This window comes from Ammodytes marinus, assembly GCF_949987685.1.
Source record: "Ammodytes marinus genome assembly, chromosome: 21".
NCBI classification, from domain to species: Eukaryota; Metazoa; Chordata; class Actinopteri; order Uranoscopiformes; family Ammodytidae; genus Ammodytes; species Ammodytes marinus.
The window spans coordinates 18,705,619-18,732,042 of NC_137225.1; the positions used below are offsets into that span (position 1 = coordinate 18,705,619).

Sequence of the window (26,424 nt, forward strand, 5' to 3'; positions counted from 1 at the left end):
AACGAACTCCCAATAGCTACGGAATTTTCAAAGAAAATCAACCACATTTGTGTATTTCATTAATCAAACTGAGATCTAAAATGTTCTTCCTTTGCTGACTGTTTAGTGGTTGAGCGTGAGAATATGTACCTCGCTGCTTTTCACATGAAAACCTTTGCAATACAACTTCCTCTCCGCCCCCCCGGAGACCACGTTACCACCAAGAGATGAGATACCTGACAAGGTGGGTTGTAGAAAACAAGAGTTCTCCTTTTAATTTCTCCAGTCACAACATACTGCCCATTTACATTACAGACTGCCAATTTAAATTTTGATTTGTTTTGCACACATCACAGTTTAACGTTTTCAACTGAAAAATTACAACACAACTATGAAATAAAAGAGACATATGCACAAAGTAAAACCTATAAAAAATATAAAAACAGTACTCTGAAATCTCATTTGGACAAGTACCTTTTCATGAACAAAACATTGAATAATGCACAATAGAGCACACAAATCAAACTGAACCATTAGTTCCTTTTCTTTAAATAGAAGGAAAAGACATCATGCAGAGGATGTAATATTAAATAACGAATTAAACAAAAATAACATATACTTCTCTATATATATCTCTCTTTTAAATGTTCAAGTCAAAGCACTCCCGTCCCTTATATATACAGTATATATATATAGGGAAAAACAAGACATATTTTTTAAAACTCCACAATGCTTTCTTTAGCTGCCATTGTCGCATGGCCGTTTCATCGAAAACATTATCTCAGCAACATCTTTTTGGCACAGAAAAAGACGTTCATATTGGCAGTAGCATTTTGCATTATAAAAGGAGGGTAGAGCTGCAGCTCTATTTCCATTATAAAATTAAAATTTTTAAAAAAGCAAAAAAAAAACATTCTGTGCACCGACATCAGTCAGGAGAGTGGCGTCTCCCTCCAGCAGGTGTGAGGCAAGCAGTTGTAGCAGCAGCTCTGTCCTACTGCAGCATGCTCTTGATAGTCTTGTTGGTTGATTCATCATTCAGATGCTTGGTTGTGTACCTGCAGGTCAAAGGAATGTCTGTCTTTAGCATGGTACTTTTAGGTAAAAGTACCATAACAACAATGTTAAAATACTCAAAGTCAAAGTGCTGTATTAAAAATCCAAATTAATGTTATTTAAAGACTCTGCAAACCTGGTGAAAAATAGACATAGTCAATATGTGATAAAGTTGTGTCTCAATAGGCTGATTGAAAATAATTGTTCATAAATATTATAAAACTAAGTTTAAAAATAGGACTTGTTAACTGTCTAGACCGTTTAACAGGACTGTTTGGGTGTGGCTGTATCAAGCGGTCTCCATGGCAACAGTCATCGTCTTTCTAGAATGTTTGGCCATAGATTGATAAATATATAACTCATTTCAGATGATTACCACCATGCAATTAATTCCCCAAATTACATAGTTAGAAGGATTTTGTGGATCTGGATTTACAGGGGATTTAAGTATCTCAAGTAAAGTGTTCAGTTTGGTGGAAAAACTTCCCTGGTAAGTGATTATTATGCATCACATTTGTCAAATTGTTAATACTGATGAATGAATATGTGAGCAGCATTTTAAATGGTGCAGCTGATGGAGTAGGGGCTGCCACAAAGGATTTAATTATCGAATAAATCAGCCAATTATATCATCAATCAAATCTATTTGTTGATTTATCTGAGGGGGTAGTGAGTGCTCAACACACTTTTTTTTAAATCATATGTATATATATATATTATTTTGTCTAATTGTAGCTCATTTCTTTTTAGAAGAATATGGATAATTTGACTGCTTTTGGCCTTAAACTCTGGTGGGAAATAACACTTTGATGCAACTGGTAACGAAACAGAGATCTGAAATGTTTTATAATGTTTAAAGTCAAATATTAATCTAAAGTGGAACTTGTAACTGCTGCCATCGGATTAAAGAAGTGGAATAGAAGTATTAAGTAGCATAACATTGAAATACTGCAGTAAAGTACCTAAAAAAATACAAGAACAACATATTGTTTTCCTCTGTGAGATCAGAGATGTAACCACTGACAGAGTCTGGCCGCTTTAATGTTCCAGTGACCCAATGTGACCGGGTACCGCGCCAACCGTGCCTCGAGGCGGGGAGAGAGAGAGAGAGAGAGAGAGAGAGAGAGAGAGAGAGACAGTGATGTGAGGTCGCCACGGTAACGGCCCCGTCAGTGCGGGCAGCTGAAAGTGTTTTGCGTTGTGGCGAGTTGAGGCGAGGTGATATTTGGGAGACTGTAAAGGGGGGGACGAGGTGTCAGATGTAATCCGCCATTTACTGGAGAGGCTTGGACACCCGACCTGAGTGCAGCACACAGTGGGTTTCACAGCTGACGAGCCCATCCCCAGCGGACTGAACAGAGGACTGAGCCGCTGTGCTGACAGAGGGAGGGAAATACAAAGGTCTGTCTGCTGCTATAGCGAAACAGGCACCGGTATCATTCACCTCACAGTATGAGACACACGTCTCCTTTTCAATGAAAGCAAGAACACGGGCAAAGTTGAAAAAGTGCGCTCGCTGCCAGAACTGTAACTGCTTTAATCACATTACATGCTGGACTGTAGGGGGGAGGGGGAAAAAAACACAATTTTTGATTTCAACGGGAGGGAGCTTTACCTGAGAGCGTTGAGGAGGCCTTCGACGCTGTTCGGAGGCTGTTCTCTGAGGACTTTGATGCAGCCTTTCATCTGTGGGACAAAAAAGAATTATGGAACAAGCTTCCAGAAAATGTGGTGATGTTCCCTTCTGGTATGTGTGTGTGTGTGTTGAAAAAAAAACAGCGTTAATACACAGCTAAGGCTCTGTAAACTGGCATGTTGCAAGCTATGGTGGGCCCCCTTTGTTTACATACCCTTTGTTTACATCCCCGTTTGCTAGGCTGTGTATTACCACCATATATTTTTTCAGTGCACACACAGTATGGACAGGTAGCGGATTGTGAGGAGATATTCACCGGTTTTGCACAAGCATTCTCCAGAAAATGAAAGCTTTCCAGAATAGGTTGGATACAATCTGGTTTATCAAGGGACGTCATTTACAACTATAAAGCTGATTTGAATTTTTTTCTATGAAATGTAGCCTATATAATTTATTTTTTACTGATGAAATGTAAGTGAACTATTGAATTGTTGTGATTTCAAAGTGGTATATTGGTAATTTATTTTGTTGTTCAGTGTTTGAGTCTGGAACAGCAGATTTTACATCCTGTAGCAGAAAATGTCAACACATTTCCATGACATGCATAGCTTTATACAGTAAGCTTTGTAGTGGGTGTAAAGTAGAGGAGTGGATTTACTCACGTCGATTTTGGAGGACTTGGAGAAAGCTCCTACAGGATGGACGTAGTCGTAGAGGATGATGACCCCGACCATGACCCGCAGGCAGAAGGACACCGTCTCATCGCTGCTGAATCGACTGCGGTATTCCCTGACAGGACAGTAAAGCAGGGTTAGACGCATTGACGTAAGGAGCAAGAAGTTAGGCAGCTGAAACAGAGCAGGAAACTACTTACGGCGTCTCCAGCATGACTTTACATACGCTCGCCATTGTGCTTAAGCAGTCCGTCGTGTTCTCGATAGGCAGGTTCTTGTTCTGTAAAAAAAAAAAAAAAAGGAAAAAAAAAATTATTATTAATTATTAATAATTTTTTTATACATAGATCTGTTTCTGAGTCCTCACTGTTTTCTCCTGCTGGTCTCACCTCGGATACAAACTTTGTGGTGCCGTCACTCAATGTTTTGAGCATGGGCGTGGCATCGGCGTAAAACAGAGATATTCGATTGGCCAGTTCATTGTTGACTTCGTTCTCGCCCTCCGACTGAAAATCATGGAAAAAAACAAAAACATTTAGCTTTAAAATCTTTTTTTCATTCTGGCATTTTCTTCAGCTCAAAGGGACAGGGTCAGCCACAGCTCACAGAGCCTGGAGCTCATAAGGCCTCTGAATAAGTCAAATCTAATATCCTAAAGATAAAGATATATTTTGGGAGAAAGAAGCACACAGGACGAAAGCACAGACCTCTATTGACAATGGGAGATTCTAAAGCTTGCAGTAAAAGGGTGAGTCTTCACCGACTATTACATGTTAACATACATACTGTATGCACCGTATTTTTTTTATTATTATTATTTTTTTTTGCATTTGTTATTGAACGTGTCTACATTCCTTATAGAGGTCAGTGTGGAGATTGAGGGCTTCAACCCTTGTGAGTTTCAGTGTGGGGTCCAATAAAAATGAACCCTAACCCTGTTTCAAAGGTTTGTTAAGGAAAAAGAAAGTTGAAAAACACAATGAAAAAAAATTAAAAATAAAATGGCTTCCAGCTTTTAACCCTGTGTGTTCAAATAGCAGCTAGATCAGTGTCTCTGATTGGACAATTGCATATGTTAGTGGAACAGTCTGAGGTTCTGCTTACAGCCAGAGTGAATCGCACGTGCCGTCTCATCCTGTGTTTACTGTTTACGTATCAACTTCTTCAGCTTGGACCTCTGGACCCCTGACCTCATGTAAAATGCATGTGTGCACCTTTAATTTAAAGATGTTTAGGTATGCATGATTCAGAAAGTAGGAGATTTGTTCGATTTGAATGGCAGCCAATTCAAGAAAAAGCACACATAGGAATGAATATAGAATAGAACAGAAGCTCAAAATATATAATTATTGAAAACCTAATAAGAAATGTGAAATATAAACTGTTATCTGGAAATACTAGAAGTTGTGTTTGGCATCATACTTCTCATTGTCATGCAGCTCCAACAGACTGTAATAAGAGCGACCAAAAGACATTTCAGTAAATAAATTCATAATTGAAAAAATCATTGATCACATGTGTGATGCCTGCTGCTCCTCCCAGCTGACTATCTCCTCCTGCTTTAGAGTTTCAGACTGAAGCAGACATTAAAAACACCTGGCGGGGGGAACAAAAGAACACGAAGCCTCTTGAACAGCCCGTTCTAAATTTGTCTGCATATTTAAATAATAAGAAGTTTTCCTTCCTTTTATTTATTATTTCATGAGAACACTGACAGAATATGAATATGAATAATCTTCCATAAAATTTCAAACCAATTCAACGTCTTAACAAATGGTGACATATGAGCTCAAAGACTTTTTTTTTTCTTTCTGTAACCGCGGGGACGATGCGTTTCATCTCAGATGAATGAATGATTCAGTTGTCTGAGTGCTGACTAAATTGCTGCTTCTGCTGCTGCTGTGTGTAAGACTGAGTAGCAGGCCGAGCATCTTTCAGCAGTGACAGGTCCTAACGACAACTTGTCTGGGCCCATTTGCCTAATGGCATATTCTGGTCTGGAGTAGAAAGCGTTGTGTCAAGACCGTCCAATCTAAGAGCTGTTTCTGTTCTTTTATGCACACGTGGGAACGTTGAAATCTCACCATTTCCTGCACCAGTGGAGCTTTTAGATGCTATAAAACTATAAAGATGGCTATCTGGTGAGGTGCAGCGTGCGCATATCACCACATCTATTATCTGCAATCAATACAGGAAACATCCTCTAAGACTTTGATAGCATTGATTGAGTGAGAGTCTTCCTTATTATGGCACTTAGATCTATCATGTGTGGTTTAAGATACAGTGGCAGGTCTCTGACTTATCAGTTTAAATATTTTCCTGTGGTTTGGTTTATTTGGTAAAGGAAATAATATAATGCATTGTTGTTTTTTTAAAGCTGTAAACATTGGGTCATTTAGACAAGCTGATTGGATAGTTTTGGCGACATCATCCTGCATCAACACCACTACATGGATGCATGTTCTAGTTGGCATGAAGTGGAGTTGGGCTGTCAGAGGAGTTTTATTGTCCCAGAGTGCATCTTCTTACTGGGCAGACTCCACATTGACATGGACTAAAGTGTTTAATCTCTAGAGGTTTAGAGCCGTGCTACTGATGTGGGATCAGTTTCTGTCACCATGCGCGGCTGCTCTGCAAACTCCTTCACCTCCCAGTGGGGCTCTGACTTCATGTTGCGAGACCAGCCTTCCTCCCACACTCTCCCAGGGGGCTCCAACAGTCTGCAAACCTTCATTCATCATCCCTGCCGTACAACTGATACAGTCTAAACCGTGCAGGGATTATAATGAGAACTGATGGCTTTAATCAACATCGCGTGTGTGTGTGGACGAATCATGATGACGCACATTTCTGAACTGGATCAGGGCCAGCGCTATGGAAACGTTAAAAAAAGGCAGACAAAATCACTAAGTGCTTGGACACTAAAATGATAATTTTCTTATTAACATATACTCATCAGTCATCTCTGCTGGATCTATTGATAATAAAGACGTAAATGCCACCATTGTTTGCAGTGGTACAACATTACTGTATGATTCATTGGAAAACATAGTGAACATCAATTAACGCCAGAAAACAATACAGCCCAAAGTATGTGTAGTAGAAATATTTGAGAACCATTGGTTGCAGAACTTTTGGGCTTGTACCCACTTAAAGCAGCAATGCTTGAAATGACAACGTTAACGAAAAGATAAAAAGGTGTCGCTGATGGAAATGAATCTACAGAGAACTATCAGCAGAATGTGCAGCTCCTCTGGGCCTTACAGTTAGTTTCAGCTCATTGTTTAGCTGTCTGACTCACAACTTTACTACCTTTGGTTCACTCTCGATGCTATTTGTGTGTCAAGTTTGGAGTAAGTGGCAGTTATCGGTAGAAAAGTTAGCAACAACAGAAATATTTTAGTCTTTAATTGCTAAATACTCCACTATATTCTCTCAGTCTATAACTGTGTGTGTACACTACTGTGGTTTTAGCTTTTTAAGTTTAAAAAATGAATTGACTGCTGCAGCTGTATGAGGATGAAGAAAGCTGCTCTTGCTTATATACGCTTCAACAAAGGTTTTATATAATTTTGTTATTGCAGCATTCACACAAGCCAGACAGGAGTGGGACATAATGTGCTCACCGGTACATTGTTGATCCGCATTCGGCTCAGGGTTCTCCTATAGTAGCTGAAGTCATTCTGAATGGCAGGATTCGTCATCTGCAAAAAGAACAACAGAAACTCATCTTAAAAGAATGTCTCTGCATGTCTGTAGGCTGGCACAGCCTGCAGCAGGACATTCAGCTCCAGATCAAACACACCATCGTCGTGACAGAACGCTTTAGCCAACAAAGCAGAAACGTAGCTTTGGGGGCAGAAATGACATGAAAAGAACACTGATACAATTACAATTGTATTTGCTGAACTGGATTTCAATCCTCCGACACTCATTCCCCCCCCCCCCCCCCTTAAATCCTGTCAGGAGAAATTTGGTTATTTTCCTGTTAGAGTTCAAGACATTAGGGTCGACATTTGGAAAAGCTGACAAAAAGGTATAAAGGGTCTCATTAAGTAAAGGCGGGGTTAGAGAGAACACAGGATAAATGTGTTGGCTTACTGTCTGGTATTATTTCAACTTACAGCCTTAGGCAATGAAAAGCCACAGGAGTCAGTTAACTTTCTACAAAATATGAATCTCTGGTGAAGCCAGCACTGACCCCCCCGCCACCCAAATATAAACCGGCCAACCAGAGAGCTTCTTTCAGCCGTCACCACCAGTGAGAGCTCATCATGTGGCTAATTATCCTCATTCCTGTTGGAGCCTGTCACAGCCTGGCAGCGTGCTAATCCCGCTACAATGGACTGGTACTCAGTCTGTGTCCACTGTGTGCACCGGGAGAGACAGGCTGCTTTCGCCAGGGAGGGGGGGCTGCACGCCACACAGACACTTTAACTAGGTCAGAAGCCCGTGTATGGGTGTGAAAGATTGATGAATAGGCCTGGCATGCCACCTTGCACCCCCTACCATGGTGTTTTTATCTTGCCAGTCTGGGTAGCGGGCACTAATTGGGACGCCGCAGCAAGTCGCCTGGGGGTGTCGGGGCGCAGTTTTTGTATACTAGGAGTGTCGGTGTAGGGGAACCAGTTCACCCCCTGTCTAACCAGATGAGTGCTCAGACAATTATCTTTTTGGACAATGGGCATTCGATCAACACCCAGGCTCAATTCACGCTGTTTGCTGGGTTCGCACATCAGCTATTTGTGTCTTACTACAAGCCCTATAAGTTCTTCAACTTTCATCCGTCCGTCGTTAATAAAAACCTGCCACACTATGCAGAACAATCCACCTCTTTCACCACCATCACCCTTATTAGCCATTCCACAGACATCCACCGTATTCTAAACAGCAGTATCAGGATTCTAGTTAAATGCTAATCACGTGCTCACTGGCTGCGGTCGAAAATTGCAAAGAGCTGCGAAAAAAAATCAATTGAGGGGCATCAGCAGTTTGTTGGGCGACTTAAGAGGTCCGGTTGGTATCACAGGAGGAGAGTGCAGAGATCACACCAACATGGAAAAGGTGAGTCTGTGGGGTTAGAACAGCAGAAAGCGACACCTGGATGTGTCGGAGGGGACAAGCCGCTCTTACTTTAAGCTCATCAAAGCGCAGTGTGAAGTGCAGGATCTCGGCAAACTGCTTGGCCAGCGCCTGCTCCCGCTCCAGGTGCTGAGTGGGGTCGTTGTAAGTCTCGCTGGTCAGAGCTCCCAGAAGGCTGTGCAGCGCCGCCTCTGTGGGGAGAAAAACCAAGAGATATGGAGGTTGGTGGTGCCAAATTGTCAGAGGGCAGGCAAGGAAATATCAGCTCAAATATACGTATAGTCTGAGGGTTTATGCACTCTCGAACCCAGAGAGCAGGTGGAGTATCAGCACTACATGCAAAGAGGCAAGGAGAGAGGAAATGCTCTTTATAGTGAATGGTGTGATGAAGTGATGAATAGACAGACGGAAACATTTAGTTGCAGCCTGCATCATTCCGTCAATTAATGTATTGACTAACAATTATTCTCACCATTGATTAATATGACAACTCTTTTCTCAATTAATTAATCATTTTCCTTAGTCAATGAAATGTCAAAATCCTGTGCTTACTGGAGAATTTATTTTTAAATAAACATGAATTCTAGCCCAAATGGATCTGTCAGAATAGCAGTCTTTGACAGGAAAGAAAAAGAGAATAAAAAAAACTCAGGAAGAACCACAGAGGAGGGGTTTCTTCCACTACTATGTAGTGTGAATGAGGCCGATGAACATCTCATAAAGTGGATCATAACCCAGGTTAGACATGGACTGACAGGATCCTGATTAGGAGAGAGAGAGATAATGGGACAGCGATGGTGACCAAACTGCCCAGGGCCTAGTGTGTGTGTGTGTGTGTGTGTGTGTGTGTGTGTGTGTGTGTGTGTGTGTGTGTGTGTGTGTGCGTGTGAAGGGGGGGTCCAAGAGGCTTTCCTGCTCAGATGCAGATGAGACATGGGACTAATTATCTCATTGGCAAGAAATGGGGGGAGTGGGGTGTGTTGGGACAGGACGGGATTTCATTCAAACAGGATTACACTCATTGTTTTGACATGAGGTAAATACAAAGCCCTCGCCATGGCTTGACACAACATACCCACAGACCAATAATTATGCATGCACGAGGAGCATGGGCAGGGAAATGAAGACTAAGGTTAAGTAAAATGTAGTGAACAAATTCCGAGTAGTAGTAAAATTATTAAAAACAAGCATGTCTTGTTCAAGAGAAAAAAAAGATATATAGAAAAGCCAATAAAAGCCCGGAGGGGATTTTCTTTTATTTATAGATGCAGACGATGTTTAGAATTCTGTCTAGACGCCGGACGGAGAGAGTATTCAGTAATGACATAACCCCGGCGAGCTCCACATCTGATGCAATAAAAGGCTACGCGGTACCAAATGAGCACTTTAAATACATTTATCCAAGGCGTACTTCACCATTCTTGTTGATTACATATGAAGATCAGCATGTCAACAAATCCCAGAAAAAGGGGAAACATTCAGGCCGCAGTCTACTTGAGATAATCACATAGGGACTTTTAGAAGACAGACAGAGCGCTGGCATTGCAGTACACTAAATTGAGCACGTTTGCCATTCGGTAATGACTCCCATCTGCTTGGGCCAGCGAAGCGGCTGATTAAAAATGGCTTTAGTAGTGCTTTTTTTTTCTTTAACCCCCCCCTTTCCTCTAGGTCCCAGTCAAAACAGAAGTAAAGATGGAGCTGCTTTCATGCCTTCAGAAAGGAGCCTCTCTACTATGTGTGGAAGTGGAGGCCGGGAGAGATGTCTGATCTCATCAGGTCACGGCAGAGCAGGCAAGCAGAATGCGGGCACGTAGGCGCTCCACGCACAGCGAGGGGAGGGACTTCAGTCTGGGCTAGACCCTACCATGTCTGGACGCACAAGACTGACTCACAATCTGATTTCCTTCATTAGGTTACAGTAAAAAACCTGTATCTTGATTATCAAAAAGGATTCTCGAAAAAAAAAAAAATCGGCCTGTCGAAATTTTTTATTTTCATTCAAATGTGGTTATCAATGAACAGATGATTGATTCAGCAAAAAATTTAAACATTTGCTGTATTTGTTTGGCTTCAAGTGTGACAATTTGCCCTGCCTTTTTTCCTTTTTATATGGCTGTCAAGTCAATATTTTTTTTTTTTACTTTGTGACAAAATAAGCACCTTGAAGACATTACCTTGTATTCTAGGAAAGCTGATACCAAGAAAACTATATTTGCCATTTTTGCTTGATAAATGACTTAAGTTCATCAAACATTTACTGGTTTCTCTATCCCAATAGAATTTGTGAGGAAAACAATTATATGAAGCTCTGATTGTGCTAAAAAAAGTTATATTATTCTCTCAGCAATGTTAAAGTATATACACATTTTGCATCACTGCAAGAATTAGAAGTCTGTCCCTTCAAATGCAATGGCAATTGCATAGTCTTCCCTCCATAATATCTTCCATCCTCTGTATCCAAGCTCTTCAGATCACTCCACCAGCCTGAAGTAAAGGCCTTTCAGCTTTGTGCGTATCAGACAGGACAGCAGGCTGCACAGGCCTGAAGCCTAAAGTCAAGGCAGTGAAATAGAGCAGCAGCATAGGCTGTGAGGTGGCCTACATTCGTTACATAACAGCCATGGCTGGGCTGCAGACGCCCACTACTACCATTGACTACCATTGACTGCCTTCTCCAGCTCCACTGGGATTATGGGGTTGAGGGAACCAAGGCTTGGCATGCTCTGCCCCTGGCCCCCTCCCTACAGCTTCAGGATCATAAGAAGATCAGAGAGGAGTAAGCCTACTGCCCCTTCCCCCCTATATCCATGCTAATTAAGCCACCTATAGCCCTACACAGAGGTCAGCCCACAGTGCAACGCAAGCAGCATGTTGAGAAATGCAAGGCTGAGGGGGTTTTCAAAGCGTGTTTGTATAAGAACTGGGTAGTATGCTTTGTGTGTGCGTGTGTGTGTGTGCGTGTGCGTGTGCGTGTGCGTGTGTGTGTGTGTGTGTGTGTGTGTGTGTGTGTGTGTGTCGCATGTGTGTTGACTTTTTGCAGCTCAGCAGGCAATATTGCAGATGCACATGCAAATAATTAAGGTCACGTATGGAGGTTGTGTCAATGTGGCGCCACTTTATATACAGTATATACAGTATATAATAAGGACGTCTGCATTCGCCCTTCACAGTATCTCACCTGGCACCTTGGTACTTCTTAATATTATGGTCTAGTTATTGACCGCTCAAATGATTGCACACTGGTATTTTGCAGTGTCAGTGTCACACAATCATTTTCTCAGGACACCTGAGCCTGTTCCAGTTGAAACGGTGAGAGTGTGCCTCAGTCTGAGAAGCCCTCGTATCATCCTTCATGGTCTATATCGTTAGTTTCCTGTAGTCTGACACATACCTAATCTCTGGGAGAACTGGTAGAACTTTTTCAGTCTTCCCACCAAGGGAACCACGGCCGCCCACGCCTGCTCCTGTAATGCCTCGTCGCTGGGATTCTGGATCGCCTAGAAATACAAACACCAGAAACAGCATGTGTCCAAACCATATATAAAAGTGTGTACAATTGTGTAGAAGTTCACAGTATATTACTATTTAAAAAGGGCACCCATTACTTTGTGAAGTGACCCATACCGATTTTTACGAAAGCTTGGCAGAGCAAACTGTCACAAGACATGGTTGCATTATGTAGTCACCAGAGGATATCTCTGGTTCTGCTGCATCAATTTCGATGATTTCTAACTGTCCATTAAACCATTTTTGAGGAGAACTCTTTCAGAAAAAGGAAAAGTTTCTACTTTTTCAGAAAAAGGACACGGAAAAAAATATCTAACCTGTGCTCCTAGGCTTGTCATAAAATTTTAATAATCTGCTGATTTTTGAGGCTACACAATGCATTTGAGTATCCCTGTGCACAAAACCACTGTGGTTCACTCTGCGTGAAACCAAAAATAGGCAACATTACATTTATCTTGTGTCAGGCTTCCTCTAAAGGGCCAGGGATTATACACAGACAGAGGCAAGAAGTCAAAATTACATTTATTTTAAACCCAGAAAAAATCCACGGAGAGGGTCATAAAGCAACGTAGGGCACTTTCAATATACAAAAAAACTCATGAGCTCCTGAACTTAATAAAGCCCTTACAACTCCTCCGAACTAGAGCAGAGTCTCTTCCAAGCCTTCACTGCACAGTAGGAAAAGGGCACCATGTCCTAACAGTGTGTTCTGTCAGTGGGAGGTGGATCTGTGTACGAGCTGGTACCTCTCTGATCTCCTGCCCCGCTCCCTTGTAAGCCTGCAGCTCGTCCAGGATCCCCTTAGCGTCCTTCAGAACCACGTCCACCTGCTCCCACACCTCTCGCTCTGCATCTGTGGGCTGGGCGTCTGCAACAAGGTCAAATCTGATTGGCCATCCATATATTTATTCACACAGGCTCAACATACAGTTAAAATACATCTCTAAAAAAGGACTATCAAATCCTCTGATAGGATACAACATTTTAATATTAAACTTTTAATTATGCAAATTAAAAAGCTCAGTGAAATAATCTCATCTCTTTCCACCGTATTAGTTTTGACACCACCCACTTTCCTGGCTGAGAGGAGGAAAAATGGAGAGAGATAAGAGAAGAGGAATGGAAAAGGGTTATGCAGCTTTGCAGCAACTCAGGGTGAAGAGACGGTTCAGTTTTATTTATTTTTTGGAGGGGGCACTGAACATTTCTACCACCTGAAGCAAGAACACCTTGCCAAGTGTGATGACTGTTAACTCCTACTCTGCCGCAGTAGAAATACCAGCAACACAGCTCATATCAGCAGCTACAGTTAAGTCCATTTACTTGATAGAGCATTTTAAATTATGCAATGCAATTTACTTTAATTTAAAAATCATTATGTTTCTATTTGAGCCTGCCTAAGGTCTGTTATTATGGGTGTGACAGCGTTCTGAGAATGCAAATAAAATGCTGTAAATGGGGTTCAGAGGAAACTTTACAAAAAGTGTTGCATGAATAGGCTTCGGTTGGATATATATTGGATATATAATTGTAATAATTATAATGAAGCAATGAAGAATCACCTAGAAACAGTGGGAGCTAGCGGTGTGAGGCATTGATCTCTCGGTAGGTATGACTGAACCTCTGTGTTTGCCAAGTGTGAGAACACTACAGTAAAGGATCAAGCTGTGTTGAGGGGCCTTAGGCTACACAAGCAGCTGAACTTGGGAGCTTTATATTTGAGGGGGGGGGGGCTCTGCTGCTACTCTGCCCTGATTGATATTCTGAACACACATTCCAGCGAGGAAGAGGCAGGTTGATGGAGAGTGCAGAGAGGCTCTAGTGGTGGTGTGGGTGCTTTTTGCCTCTGGGAAGAAACACAGTGGAAAGAGATAAATGGCGGGTGAAAAAAAAAAAAAAAGACTTAAAAGTTTGGGAGTTGATAATGTTATGGTAAGATATTCGCCTGATCGATATCAGGAGAGCGGAGCAATTACTTATTAAACTCACTTTCAAAATCGAGGAAGAAATTAGGCTCCTGTTCCAGATCTGTGCAAGTCAAGACTTTCAGTAGGTTCCCCATGTTACGATACCTGTTGGGAGAGAAAGAAAGAAAGAAAAAAAAATCAATAAAAGAATGAAGCGGTAAAGTGAGCAGGGGGGTGATTACACTATTGTATCCAAAGACAGCACACTCCTGCTACGCTCGGCTGCTCTGGTGTCTGCGTGAACTCAGTGGCAGCCCCAGATGTGCCCACTGTTTTCCCCTCGGACCCCCCGGGTGTGCTTCCTGTGCCCAGGTTTTTCACCCAACCAGATGTCAAACCAAAATATCTCCAAAAATAAAGAAAACTCTTCCCAGCAATCACAAGCATTTACAGGCAGCTGTATGCAAAGAAACCCATTGCCCAAGGGAAATCAAATATAACCTATGTTTAATTTAACTTTAACAAAAAGAGGCTGCACTGTGGAAACATAAGAGGGGGCTGTTTATCAAGTTTGTTGTTTGTTTGCTAATTAGACTATGTGGTGATTTGGAATTCAGTTTAACGTCCCTGTAGAATCACAATGTCTTCAGTAAGTGCAATGCAGTGTCTTGGTAATAGGAGCTGAAAGATAACATCAATATTTAACATGCCTTTGTAACATAAGGACACAGAGCAGATGGGGTTCAGTAACAGAACCTTATGTCTACTGTCTGCAACGGCATTGTGTAGCAACAACATACAGTATTAGAGTGGACGTAATATCATAAACATATGTCGAGTTGGACATTCATTTCTAGGAAAATGAGAGTACAACTGCAACTCATAATTCTTCTACTAAAGCTAAAATGTGCAGCATAATTCTTGGACATGTATTGAATCGCCACTTTGTTTAATGTTTCAAGTGAAAAATGCTTCTAATTAGATGAATAAAGATCATTTCAGCAGCATATGATCATGCACTTAAAACTAAAGCAGAGCCTGGACATGTACAAGTCAGTCGCATTGACATTCACATAGAAATGACAAACCGCTGCTACACAGAACGCGTTATATATCTCAGAGCGCTCCTTTCTGTCAAACATGTTATCTAGATTTCATTACCGTTCACCATGATTTATGCTGATAGTGGCTGTTTATTTATTTAACAACTGTTCTATATCGCTGTACTTTATACTTTGCCATGGTGTAAGTGAGGCAGTGAAGAAGGAGGACTGGTGTATCCAGGCTGTAACAGTCATACATTCCTTGCTCATACACACACCAGTGACGCACACACACATGTACTGTATATCTATGATCAACATACAGTACACCTCAGCTGGGACTGGTCCAATGAGAAGTGACAGCCCTATCCGCTGGTGCTCTCTCCAAAGAGAACAGAAGCCAGCTTTGTCACAAGTAAAAGGTCAACAGACAGGCATATGACAAGTCTGAGATCTGTGGCCGTTTGTATGAAAGAAAAATAACGGAAAGCTACATCAAGAGGGAGTTCCAGTGTTAATACAAAGCCTAGGCTCTGTAAACGGGCATGTTGCTAGCCATGGTGGGCCCCTGTGTTTACATACCAGATTACAGTGCCGAGATGTGTATTACATTTTTTTTTTCAGCGCACACACACGGAAATGTAGCAGATCAAGAGGAGATATTCACTTATTGACAAAAGTGATTTTGACCTCAAGTATTCTCCAGAATCACGGACTGCACCTTTAAACAGACATATGACAAGTCTGAGATCTGTGGCAGCTTGTAGGAAAGAAAGATGGTCGATACAAAGCAGTGACAAAGGGGAACTTGGGCAGACAGATGTCACCTGAAATGAGTGACAGGTGTAGAGCCAGAGTGAGTGAGTGAGGGCCACTGGTGGCGACAGGATACATCATGCCAGCGCAGGTAATGCTGGCAGACAGGGAGGTGCTGCGACAGACAGAGCAAAGAACACACTCAGCAGTCAAGAGCAGAAGGGTTGGATGGAGTGGTTTAAAATGCATGAGATGCAGCCGGGGGTTAGGGCGGGGTGTGGGGAGACATGGATTCTGGCATCTTGGAAATCCAGCAGTGGGGCACGTCCTTACTTAAAACAGAGAAAGTACTGGTAACCATAACCAGGTACTCGTGGTTATCTGTTGATAGAAAAACTCGAAGTGTCGAAGAAGAATTTGAAGTAGTCATGTTAACATGTTAATGCTTCTTCAGTTTCATTGTCTTACTAAAAACACAAACAAAAATATACATTTGGCCTGAAGAATGAATCGACAATCGATTAATTTAACTTATTTTAATGAGCAAAGGGGTTACTTCTTATTTTACAACATAAAATATGTAATATAATGTTTGCCATCTTCTGTGACGGTAAACCGTATAACTTCTTATATATATATATGAGTTTTGTCAAGACATTCAAAGAGGTCACCTTTGACTCTGAAACTTAAATTTGGAAGCACATTTTATAGACAAAATGACTCATTGATGAATTGAAAAGAGAATCAGTGAAGAAATCATCGAGAAGGAAAAGACTTTTTATGTGGTCTATTAAAAAAAGGTCAATTAAATATTTGGTGAGCATTTTAACAGTTTTTTTTCCTTTATAACCGACGTTGTGTTTTACTCGAATGTATTTCCTATCATTTTGCAGTCAGGACCATTTCTTTATTAATTTGTGTTTGACTTTTTTCTACTTTAATAGCCCCTTCACATCTCCTGGTCCCTAAGAGGACTCAGTGACCACCTGCACAGACCCACCTGTCTTGTCCGGCCTCGTCCTATCACCATCCTCTAATGTGACCTGAATGTCCCGACTGTGCCGGCGCAGGGCTGGCACCTCGCTGACTGTCAGAGCAGCAGCAGCACCTGATCCTGAGCTGAAGAAGGGGAACTCTCCCTAGAACCCCCTCACCCTGCTGGACACAGTGGGCACTGCCCGACATCACCATGGATACGCCTGGTCCTCTACTGCCACCTTTCAGCCACACACAGACTGAGAACCAGAGAGAGAGAGACTGGCTGGCAGAGCTGCCCGAGGGGCTCGCAGCGTTTCAGTGTATACTAGCGCTTGCAGGCCCCGCCACGTCTCCCTTGTGCTATTTGAAATGAGGTCATTTTAAGGACAGGGATTTGCATGGCTGCATTTCAAAGCATCTTCAAACAAAAGAAAAAAAAATTATTAAAAAGTGTACATTTTACAGCTCTTTATATCTTACTCTTCTTCCCCTCCATCCAAGGACTAACTTATAGATCACATAAACATGAAGTGATAGACACCAGCTCTAACTTTGCAGCTTATGTGGACTTCTGATAATGACAACCCTCCCTTTAAAGATTATTTCAAACAATGTGTGACTAACTGGTTGCTTAATGATAGCGTAGTAAGTGGGAGGATGAAGTTCTGGCTGAGAGTATAGAGATAGTGTATCAGAGAGATATTAAAGAAGCTGAAGCCCCCTCCACCACTCCCTCCCTCCCTCCCTCCCCGAGTGGCTGTAGTAGCACCCAGGAGTGCTGGCATGTCCCGGGCACCACAGAGAGCCCGTCGACAGCCTTGTTGTTGTTTTGCACCCCCCAACTGAGCCATCGCGTGCTGCCAGTGAGGGAGGGGAGGGCTGCTTCTAGGGCCAGGGGCAGAATCTGACTAGCAGGAGCCCGCGCAGCCATCCCATTGGCTGGGCCGATCTACCCAACAGCTCACTGTATCCATGGAGCCGAAAAAAATTTGGTGCCATTGAAAACATAGCAGCAGCCAATCAGGGGCGAGCTCCGGATGAACAGTGAGTACAGTAGTAGTAGTAGGACTTGAAAGCACATGAATATATTAATACAGATGAGGTAATGCGCCAAAAACAGCGGATTAGTCGGGGGAGTGAAGTCAACTGGAGACGATGGGAGAAATATTTAATTCCACCGCTGAGCACTTAGTGATTTAATGTGATTTTTTTTGTGTGCAGCTCAGCAAATTCAAATTTTTTTAAATTAAAAAAATTCAATAAATCCTATACTGATGAATTTGAACAAATAATTTAATTAAAACTGAATCTGAATGAAATTTTAGATTTTGTCACTTTGCTATTACTAAAAATTAAAATGTCAAAATGCAGGATGTATACACTAGAAAAAACAACAACATCCCAAAGATTTGCACATCGTAAATGGTGAAGGGAGGTTGATGCTTATTTTGGTAAATACACCAAAACGGTGCCACGCCCCATGCAGCAACCTGACCTCGGGATGGCACTGCACTTAAACATGCCTCCTTTAACAAGCACACGTAGAAAGCAGGGCACAGCTGAAACCAGGCAGCACTGCGGCAATGTTACTACAGAAATACAGCTCGGGGGGCCGATGGCTGCCTATAATGTACGGGCAGGGATATTGCTGACATTCCACTACTCGGCTGCAGCATGAGGATACACGTGCCCCGTCGCTTTACTATGGCAGAGAAAAACAACGCCCTCCTCTCCCCCCTCCCATCCCCATCCCGGCGCAGACACACTATCACGTGGGCTCAGCCGTGGAGAGGCTGGGTGCTCGCCTGGGGGGTGTGGGGGGTGGAGGCAGCAGTGTCTATGTCTATGTGTGTCTATGTCTGCCATGTGAGTCTTGAGGGGGAAAAATGCTTATCTCATTTCTGTCTATAAATGATATTTAAAAAATTAAACAATTGTGATGTATGTGAGGATGCGTGTTGCTGGATATTAATGTGTGTGTGTGAAAGGGGAGGGATAGTGGTGAAGCGCCAGACTGCAGCAGAGGCGGCGGGCAGAGCTAGGCAGCTTTAAACTTGACCTAGATTCCCCGGGTGACACGCCACATTGCATTAGCCTACTCGACCAGACCTGGACCCGGCGGAGCTCGCTGACGCTGGACCGATTCGACAGGCAGAAAAATGGGGGAGCACTTCCCCAAATGGGTCTGGCCTGGCATACATCCCCCCTTCCTCCCCCTTCCCATCTCCCCCAAACTGGACTTCTAACCCCCAGACCATCTCCTGCCCAGCTGACTAAAAATGGCTGTGAGGAGGGGGGGTCCTCTCATTTGTTTGTTTCTAAGGGGGGGCGAATCCCATTACCTCGTAGCCACGCCCCTGTATTGTTGCTCCCGCGTAAACATCAGCTAATGCCCCCCTCACCCAGATTCTGGCAAATCAAAACAAACCTCACATGAAGACTGGATCATTACGACAGACGGGGATACTTGAGGTGACAGCCAGTATCAGCTGTCTTACTCCTGCAAACTCGAAGGCAGCTAAAAATATTCCTCTACAATAAAAAAATATGTTTTTTTAAATCTTGCATCAAATCTCTGTAGCAGCGATAAACCTAATTTGCACGAGTGGATATGAAAACATGAAACCAGTAGTTTGTCCACAGAAACAGATCAAGAGGAGGATGAAAGCGGTGACGCCCCCTCGCTTTGGATGGCACCTGATGAAAGTTGGAAACCATGGGAACAAGCACGTACACAAGAGTCAGCTAAAACGCTGTGAAGAGGCTCTTAGCGCCGCTCTTCAGTCACAGCAATACATCACTTTACACCATCAAAACACACAGAGATACCGACAGCTCGGACAGTTAGTTACATTTCAGATTAATCCATTTCAGATTAATCCATTTAAAAAGGCGAGAGACACTGCAGGTGAATACAATGACGTTTTTAACTTGAGAAAATGTTTCAAATAAGATATTCAGATGCATTTGCAAAGCCAGAGTCAAAAAAGGACAGCTAGGTATCTGTAGTTAATAGTAATTGTGTTTTTTTGCCTGCCATGTCTCGCCTTAACTTTGAAAAGTCAGGAAAAGGACTTCTACACCAACCACCACAATGGTTAGGCTTAAACTTTGATGATATCTCAAGTGAAGATGCAGCTCTATACAAAAAAATATATATATTTTGGGAAAGATGGATCGAACGAGTGCTAAGAGCTGCCAAACCAGGCCATGGTGTTTGAGTGAACTACACCATCCTCTGAACATTTTGCCTCTCCCTGCCCTGCCCTTGAAAATTCTTCTGCCTCTTTCCAAGGATGTGTTAGGAAATCATTAAGGAGAGCATATTGACTCACTGTCCCCGGTCTGAGGAGCTGCTCCCTCAGGGCGGCTTGCCCCCTAAAACCCATTCAAACCCAGGTCTCCTATTGGTCCTTCCTCATCTGACCTTCTGACTGATTGTGACTCACCAATGTCACTGCTGCATCTTTAAATCTCACTGTGCCGACACTCCTGGGCATCCACAGGCATAACCCCTTAAATAAGTGTTTGTTGAGCAAAATTAAAGCCTGGTTTCAAATACAAGGCGTAAGAGTAGAGCAGCACCTTTGATATTTTTTGCCTGCACGGTATTTTACTCCAACAGGGTTTTGGGTGGGGCACGGTGGAGGATTTTAGGATGGATGATGAGTGTCAGATTGAGGAACACCATTTCATTCTGTAAGAGAGGAGTGCCATCTGGGGGATGAAAACAGCTGTGCACTCAAGGAATGAATGGATGGGGAAGGGAAGGCCACTCCCTAACACTTCAGCCATCACATGTCAGCTACAGTATACTTGTGCTGAAATGTGTGACGTGACAGCAGAAACAGTGAAATGCCGAAATATGTCACTTGCAGTGTCACAAATTTGTAAAATTATAGCAAAAAACTAAAATGTATTCTAAGTCAAGTCAATGTCATTCTCATCATCGGGATGAGCAGTAGCACCGATGCCTGGTGTAAGAGCACCATCCAGTGTTCACAAGCAGCCATTTCAGTGCAGGAGCCCATTTCGTTAAACACACACACGTAAAATGAAAAGTGACATTTCAGCAAACTAAAGGTTATTGCCATGTTTCGTTCAAATGCGCCCGACATTAACGCTTTCCGACGTGTAATAAGCAGAGGAATGACAGCAGCCTGACGAGCCCCTCGAGGGGAAACCTGGGCAGGAAGTTACACAGTGTCAGCCCTGCAGTCGCATAAATAATAGATGGGCCAGGAGAAGCCGGGAAGCTTTTAGCTGACATAACAAGCCACTCTACATATTACACCCACTCACAGACATATCATCTCAAATGGCCTGCTCAGCGGGTGGGGCCGGAGAGCGTCTTCCAAGTCAAGAGTGGAGCAACTGACATTTTCCCTGCAATAAACAACAACAATAATAATAATGGTATAAAATAGTTCAAATCAATATATGATATCTCATTCGGGTGTCTCAAAAAGCTTTTTACACAAATAATTATAACTGTTAACTGTATAAAACATTTTAAAAAAATGCTTTTTTAAATGTCAAGACCATTTGACAGGACTGTGTGGGCGTGGCCGTACCAAACCGTATCCATGGAAATAGTCATTGAACGATCAGGCAGAGGACTGCCATGATTGGTTCAAAATATTTTTTTTGTGTTTTAGGAACCAGACTCAGAGCACAGCCCGCCTTTTCTAAACAGAATTTCTGTAAAGTTGATCAAACTTAAAAGACAATATCTTTAATTTGGATTGATAATATATATACAAGTCTTTTTAGATGCTTACTATCATGCAACTAACTTCTCAAATTACAAAGTTAGAATGGATTCGGGCTTACATTTTTTTTTTCTTCTCATGCAAATATTGATAAAATAGGCCGAAATCTCTACTTTGTGCTTTGTATTTAATGGCATACCTGCTGATATGGTTAACTAAACCATACATTTATGTGCACAACGCATAACAAGTATAACACTACTTAGCTTCAGCAGCTGGGGGCAGTATTGGCTCAAATATGATCCTAGCAACAGGGAAGCCAAGTAAAGCTACACCTCAGGCTTCTGTATTGCACACCTCCCCCTGGCTTAGCACAGCTAATCCATCCTGAATATATTTACACCGAAAAAGAACTCGGCCTGCTGCATTAACTCATCTCTATTCTCCATTTATAATATAACACGTCGACTGCCCCCCTGTACTGCCACAGGGCTTGTGTATTTCGTGCTAACCAAAATAGCTTGCCATTCAGGCTATTTAAGTGAATGGATTTGAGTCTTACTACGGCAATATGGCAGCTTGTCATTAGCCTCCACACACACACACACACACGTCTCTGGTAGGGGATACAATGTCTTAGTGATCCTATATATGAACCACCTGAGGCTTAGCTGTCAAAACGGCACAGCATTCGAGCACCGGAGCTTAGCCAATCAAACCATAGCTGTGTGTCATGGTAACAATCTCCAAGGAGACACGGAGGAAAATACAACAGGGATGGGCAGACATATACTGCATGGGGGAGAGATGACGGTAGGGGTAGTAGTAGTAGTAGTAAGGCGAGGTGAAGAGAGATGGAGAGCTAAAAAGAAATTGTTAGCTGTAAACGGCAACATGTAGAAAAACTGAGCATTGCTAAAATACACTGGTCTGAAATGATGCAGATTTAGTCAGCTGCAACATTAGAGCTACTGTATGTTAATCAACACAGAGTAACCAGCTATTAAATGAACCATAAAGCATGTAAAATAGACTACTAGAAGAAGAAGAAGTAGGGGCGCCCTTAACTCAGTTGGTAGGGCGACCCCCCCCCGGGCCGGGCCCAGCAGCAGACCCGGGTTCGATTCCCGCCTGCGGTCGTTCTCTGCATGTCACTCCCCTCTGTCACTCCCCTCTCTGCCCCATTTCACATCTGTCTCTCTGCACTATCAATAAAGCATAAAAATGCCAAAAAAATATCTTTAAAAAAAAAGAAGAAGAAGAAGTGGAGGGTAACATGTCAGACGATGGGCAGTGACCCTGCAACAAGGGGTTACATAAACACTTTGCCTTTGAGGGAAGGGGAGGGGGGGGGGGGCAGGAAGCTGGGAGCACCTACATTACTCAACTCCTTTTTATGGCCCACAATGCACTTCATTTCCTGAGCCAGCATTACGCATACACCCACACAGCACGGCACATTAAGCCTATAATAGGCATAGGTGCACCGCAGGCAGTCGAAATCTTTTATCATTAATAAACCATAATAAAATAAAATGATGATTGCCAATAAAATCTATCTATCTATGTGACTGTGCTTCGTCTTTCACCGATCAACCTAAAAGGTAGAGGCTGTGCAGTAAGATTTTCTGTAGAGAGAATTTTACAGTTTCTAATATGATTTTTTAAAGTGAATGGAGCACTTCCACTTTATCTCTGTTAAATTCAAAATTTAATATTATAGCGATGTAATATTATAAAACCGAACACACCATGTCCTAATAACATTTCTTTCTCCTGTAAAAATGTGACATGTATAAAAAAAAATGATAGTCAGTCTAAAAAGTAGAAGAAGCTGTCGTTTTCTATATTTGAATGCCAGTTATGCAACATGCAACTTGTATTTGGAAATTTAAAACTAATTTACTACAAACAGCAGAGTAATTGAGGCTACAGTTATACGATTTTTCCTCCTGCCTATATTTAGCCCACATTCGCATGGAAAGTACAACCAGTGGAAAGAAAGCGCAGTAACTGAGCCATTTAGAGAAATTCTTCTGTTAACTCAAAAGTGGTTCACCATGCACCATGACCCACATTGGTTTGAAACAATGGGAGAAATGCAGGCGCACTGACACACTTTGACGTAGGGTACTTTGCCTTGTTATTCTTAACAACCTGCTTTTATAAGCTTTGCGGTCAATTCAAATGAGGATCAGATAAAGGCCATGTCACCGAATGGATATAAAAAGACATGTAAACAAATAAGAGCAGATATGCAGGTGGTAATCTGGACGGGAAAATGAAAGTTTACAGTATGAAAATACAGTAAAGGGCAAAATTTGCATCGAAGGGGGAATGAAAAAATTCAGCTCCGAACAGTACGAACATGTCCATATGTACTCTGAAAGAGTTTCTGGTCATTTCTCCTGATAATTGATTACTCGGATATTAATTGATGCACAGAAACTATTTGAATATACTATAAAAGGATTTATTCCAGATAAAAAGCCAAACATTACATAGTTGTAGCTTCTCAGTATATTTCCGCTGTTCTTTGTTATTGTAGGTCAAATATGTTTGGATTTTGGACTGCTGTAGACATCTTCTGACATAACATATGCAAAACAATTAATGCATTTACTGAGAAAATAACCAAATTATTAGAAAATAACTCAAATAAGCTATTAACCAATCCTTCACAAACCAAAAGAGACTTACCAGCAGTGGAGCTGTGTGGCTGTCAGGAGCAGGGAGCCCGGCCTGGCAGGTGGGCCCGGGTCACAGTCCTCCAGCAGAGGTCAGCCTCTGAAACACACATGCAACATAATGTAAGACAATGTTACAATCTGTTTAAAACACTGACAGTTGGAGACAACCTGTGGCATCACTACGAAAAGCCAAGCCTTCAAAATCTCTGGAAAATAATTCACTGAAAAACTGCCTTTTCTTCTCGTTTGTCTCATGAGCCTAAAAGACTGCTTTCTTTTGTGCAATTTCAATGAAACAAATCACACTTTGACAACATAATCGGTGCACTCCTCACACGTACAGTCAGACCTCTTTACAAAAGACTTTAAACTAGGCAATTACATACTAAAATCAAACAGAAAGGGAATATTAGAGAGGCTAACAGGGCTGTGTTTTTGTTCTACCTTCCATGTGAAAAATTTGTCAATTGCAATTGAGTTTTTAATGAAAATATGGAACAAATAGACTCACAGTCTATTGTGAAGAAAACACACACACACACACACCACTTCCTATTGTGCAACACTTCCTCTGATTCACTTCAGGTTTTCTACAAAGCTCCCAGCCGACTCCTGCAAAGTCTACAACACTATTAGATCAATCCAGTGCTCTCGTTTACATCTTACAAGCAGGCGATTAAAAGTTTGAATTTGTGATAAGGAAAACAAAACAAAAAAAAACACATTTATCCAAGAAAATGTAGTTTCTGGCCAATGTAAGAGCAGAGCCCGAGTTTTAGGATTCAACACAGTCTTTGAAAGCTACCAGCAATGGAGAGTACAAGCTCAGTAGACTGTGAGACCATTAGGACCAAGGCACTACACTCTCTTTGCCTGCCTGCATACAAATGCACAGCAGCAAGAGCAGCGGTGTTGGTCATGCATGAATGTGATCAGACTCAACTTCAAACCCGCAATGGTCTGAGAGCCTTTGGGAGAGAGACAGTCAGAGACGCACAAACACCATCGAAACAGACACTGTGGAAAGGGCAAACTACCAAACTAAACAGCAAGAAGCAGGCTACACGCTGAAACAGGAAAGAATACTTCCTTTGAACCTGAATTAAGTGGAACAGTCTCTTCTTATCCCTCATTGTTCCGATGGAGGCTTCCCTACATGGCAAACCCACCACGACTTGCTTTAATCCAATAGAGCTGGCATGTCACAGGGGACATTCTGGATGACATCTGTGGCAGGGGCATCATGGGAGTCAGCTGTGCGTGGAAATGGCTACAGCTGGGGGCCACGCCATGAAGCCAAAAGCATCTTTTGAATGAGCACATGTGGTCAAAGGGGTAGCAGTCAGGCCTACAGTATGTGGGAGCAGAGCATCGGTAGTAGTGCAGGAAGCAGGATATAGGAAACTGGTATGTTTCTCTATGAAAAACGGACAACACGCAACATTTTTTTTCCCATAATTTTGTCGCTCTCAAGCTAAAGAAAGTTCTGGATGTTTACAATTGCTAAGAGGCTATCCCAAAGCAGAGAGGATTAACATTTAGAAATGTTCAGTACAATGCAATCAGTGGTAGACAGACCAACCCCAGGCTCCCACTGCAATTCTTCTTGGCTCATCATGACCGCACAAAAAAAGATTATAAAACACTTTCTTTAATTCCTTTTGAGAATTTGCTGTAAACGTAAGAGACTCTGGCCGATGACAAACATCACTGCTGTGCAATTGAAACCACAATAATGCTGGTTTCGTGCCCTACACGGAGTAGAATACCGTCACTCGCTTAATTGCTGCAGTGGTAAAAGACCCACATGATGAGATCATTCAGAAGTGTGTGTGTGTGTGTGTGCGTGCGTGCGTGTGTGCGTGCGTGCGTGCGGCCGGCCGGCCCAGTTAAGTGTTTTTGTGTTTCAATTAGCTCTGAGACATCCACTCTCGTCACATGAGGCTTTTATCTTCTCAAAAAAACGTGAAAGTCTTTGAATGAGGACCAAGTCACAGCACTAGAGTAGAAGAATGGCTGCAAGTTAGGGTTGGAGAATCATAAATGAAATCTCTTTAAAATCACATAAGAGAACTTCAGTAAAGGCCACGCAGCGCACGCATGTTTACCACCGCAAGTAGTCTGATATTGCTTTATTCCCACAGGATCAGACGCGATAAAATAAATTCTGCTCAGGGTTGTTTTCTCTGGACTGAGACTCACTTCCTCCCATTTCAAATACTTATTTCCTTGTTTTGATTTGTCACTTCCAGAAAAATGCACAGTTGCTGCCATACAAAAGGCAGATTTGGCAAAGACATTGTAATCTGTGCTCTCGCATGTAGCAGCAGCAGCTATAAGTCCACACTGCACAAAAAAAATATCTTTTTGGTTTTAATTTACTCCTCCACCACATGAAGGG

The 26,424-nt window shown here is 42.3% G+C and overlaps 1 protein-coding gene across 1 annotated transcript in view; it reads right to left on the reverse strand.

Moving 5' to 3' along the window:
• Positions 1–226: 226 nt before the first annotated feature.
• fam49bb (family with sequence similarity 49 member Bb) overlaps positions 227–26,424 on the reverse strand; it is a 32,546-nt gene continuing 6,348 nt past the window's right edge. The window contains exons 2-12 of the mRNA XM_080050460.1: positions 24,034–24,120; positions 13,927–14,009; positions 12,684–12,805; positions 11,822–11,927; positions 8,479–8,618; positions 6,972–7,049; positions 3,735–3,851; positions 3,546–3,625; positions 3,334–3,460; positions 2,651–2,721; positions 227–1,037 (exon numbers count right to left, since the gene is read on the reverse strand). Of these exons, the coding sequence (XP_079906586.1) occupies positions 974–1,037; positions 2,651–2,721; positions 3,334–3,460; positions 3,546–3,625; positions 3,735–3,851; positions 6,972–7,049; positions 8,479–8,618; positions 11,822–11,927; positions 12,684–12,805; positions 13,927–13,999 (978 nt within the window). The 5' untranslated portion in view covers positions 14,000–14,009; positions 24,034–24,120 and the 3' untranslated portion in view covers positions 227–973. The remainder of the gene's footprint in view (positions 1,038–2,650; positions 2,722–3,333; positions 3,461–3,545; positions 3,626–3,734; positions 3,852–6,971; positions 7,050–8,478; positions 8,619–11,821; positions 11,928–12,683; positions 12,806–13,926; positions 14,010–24,033; positions 24,121–26,424) is intronic.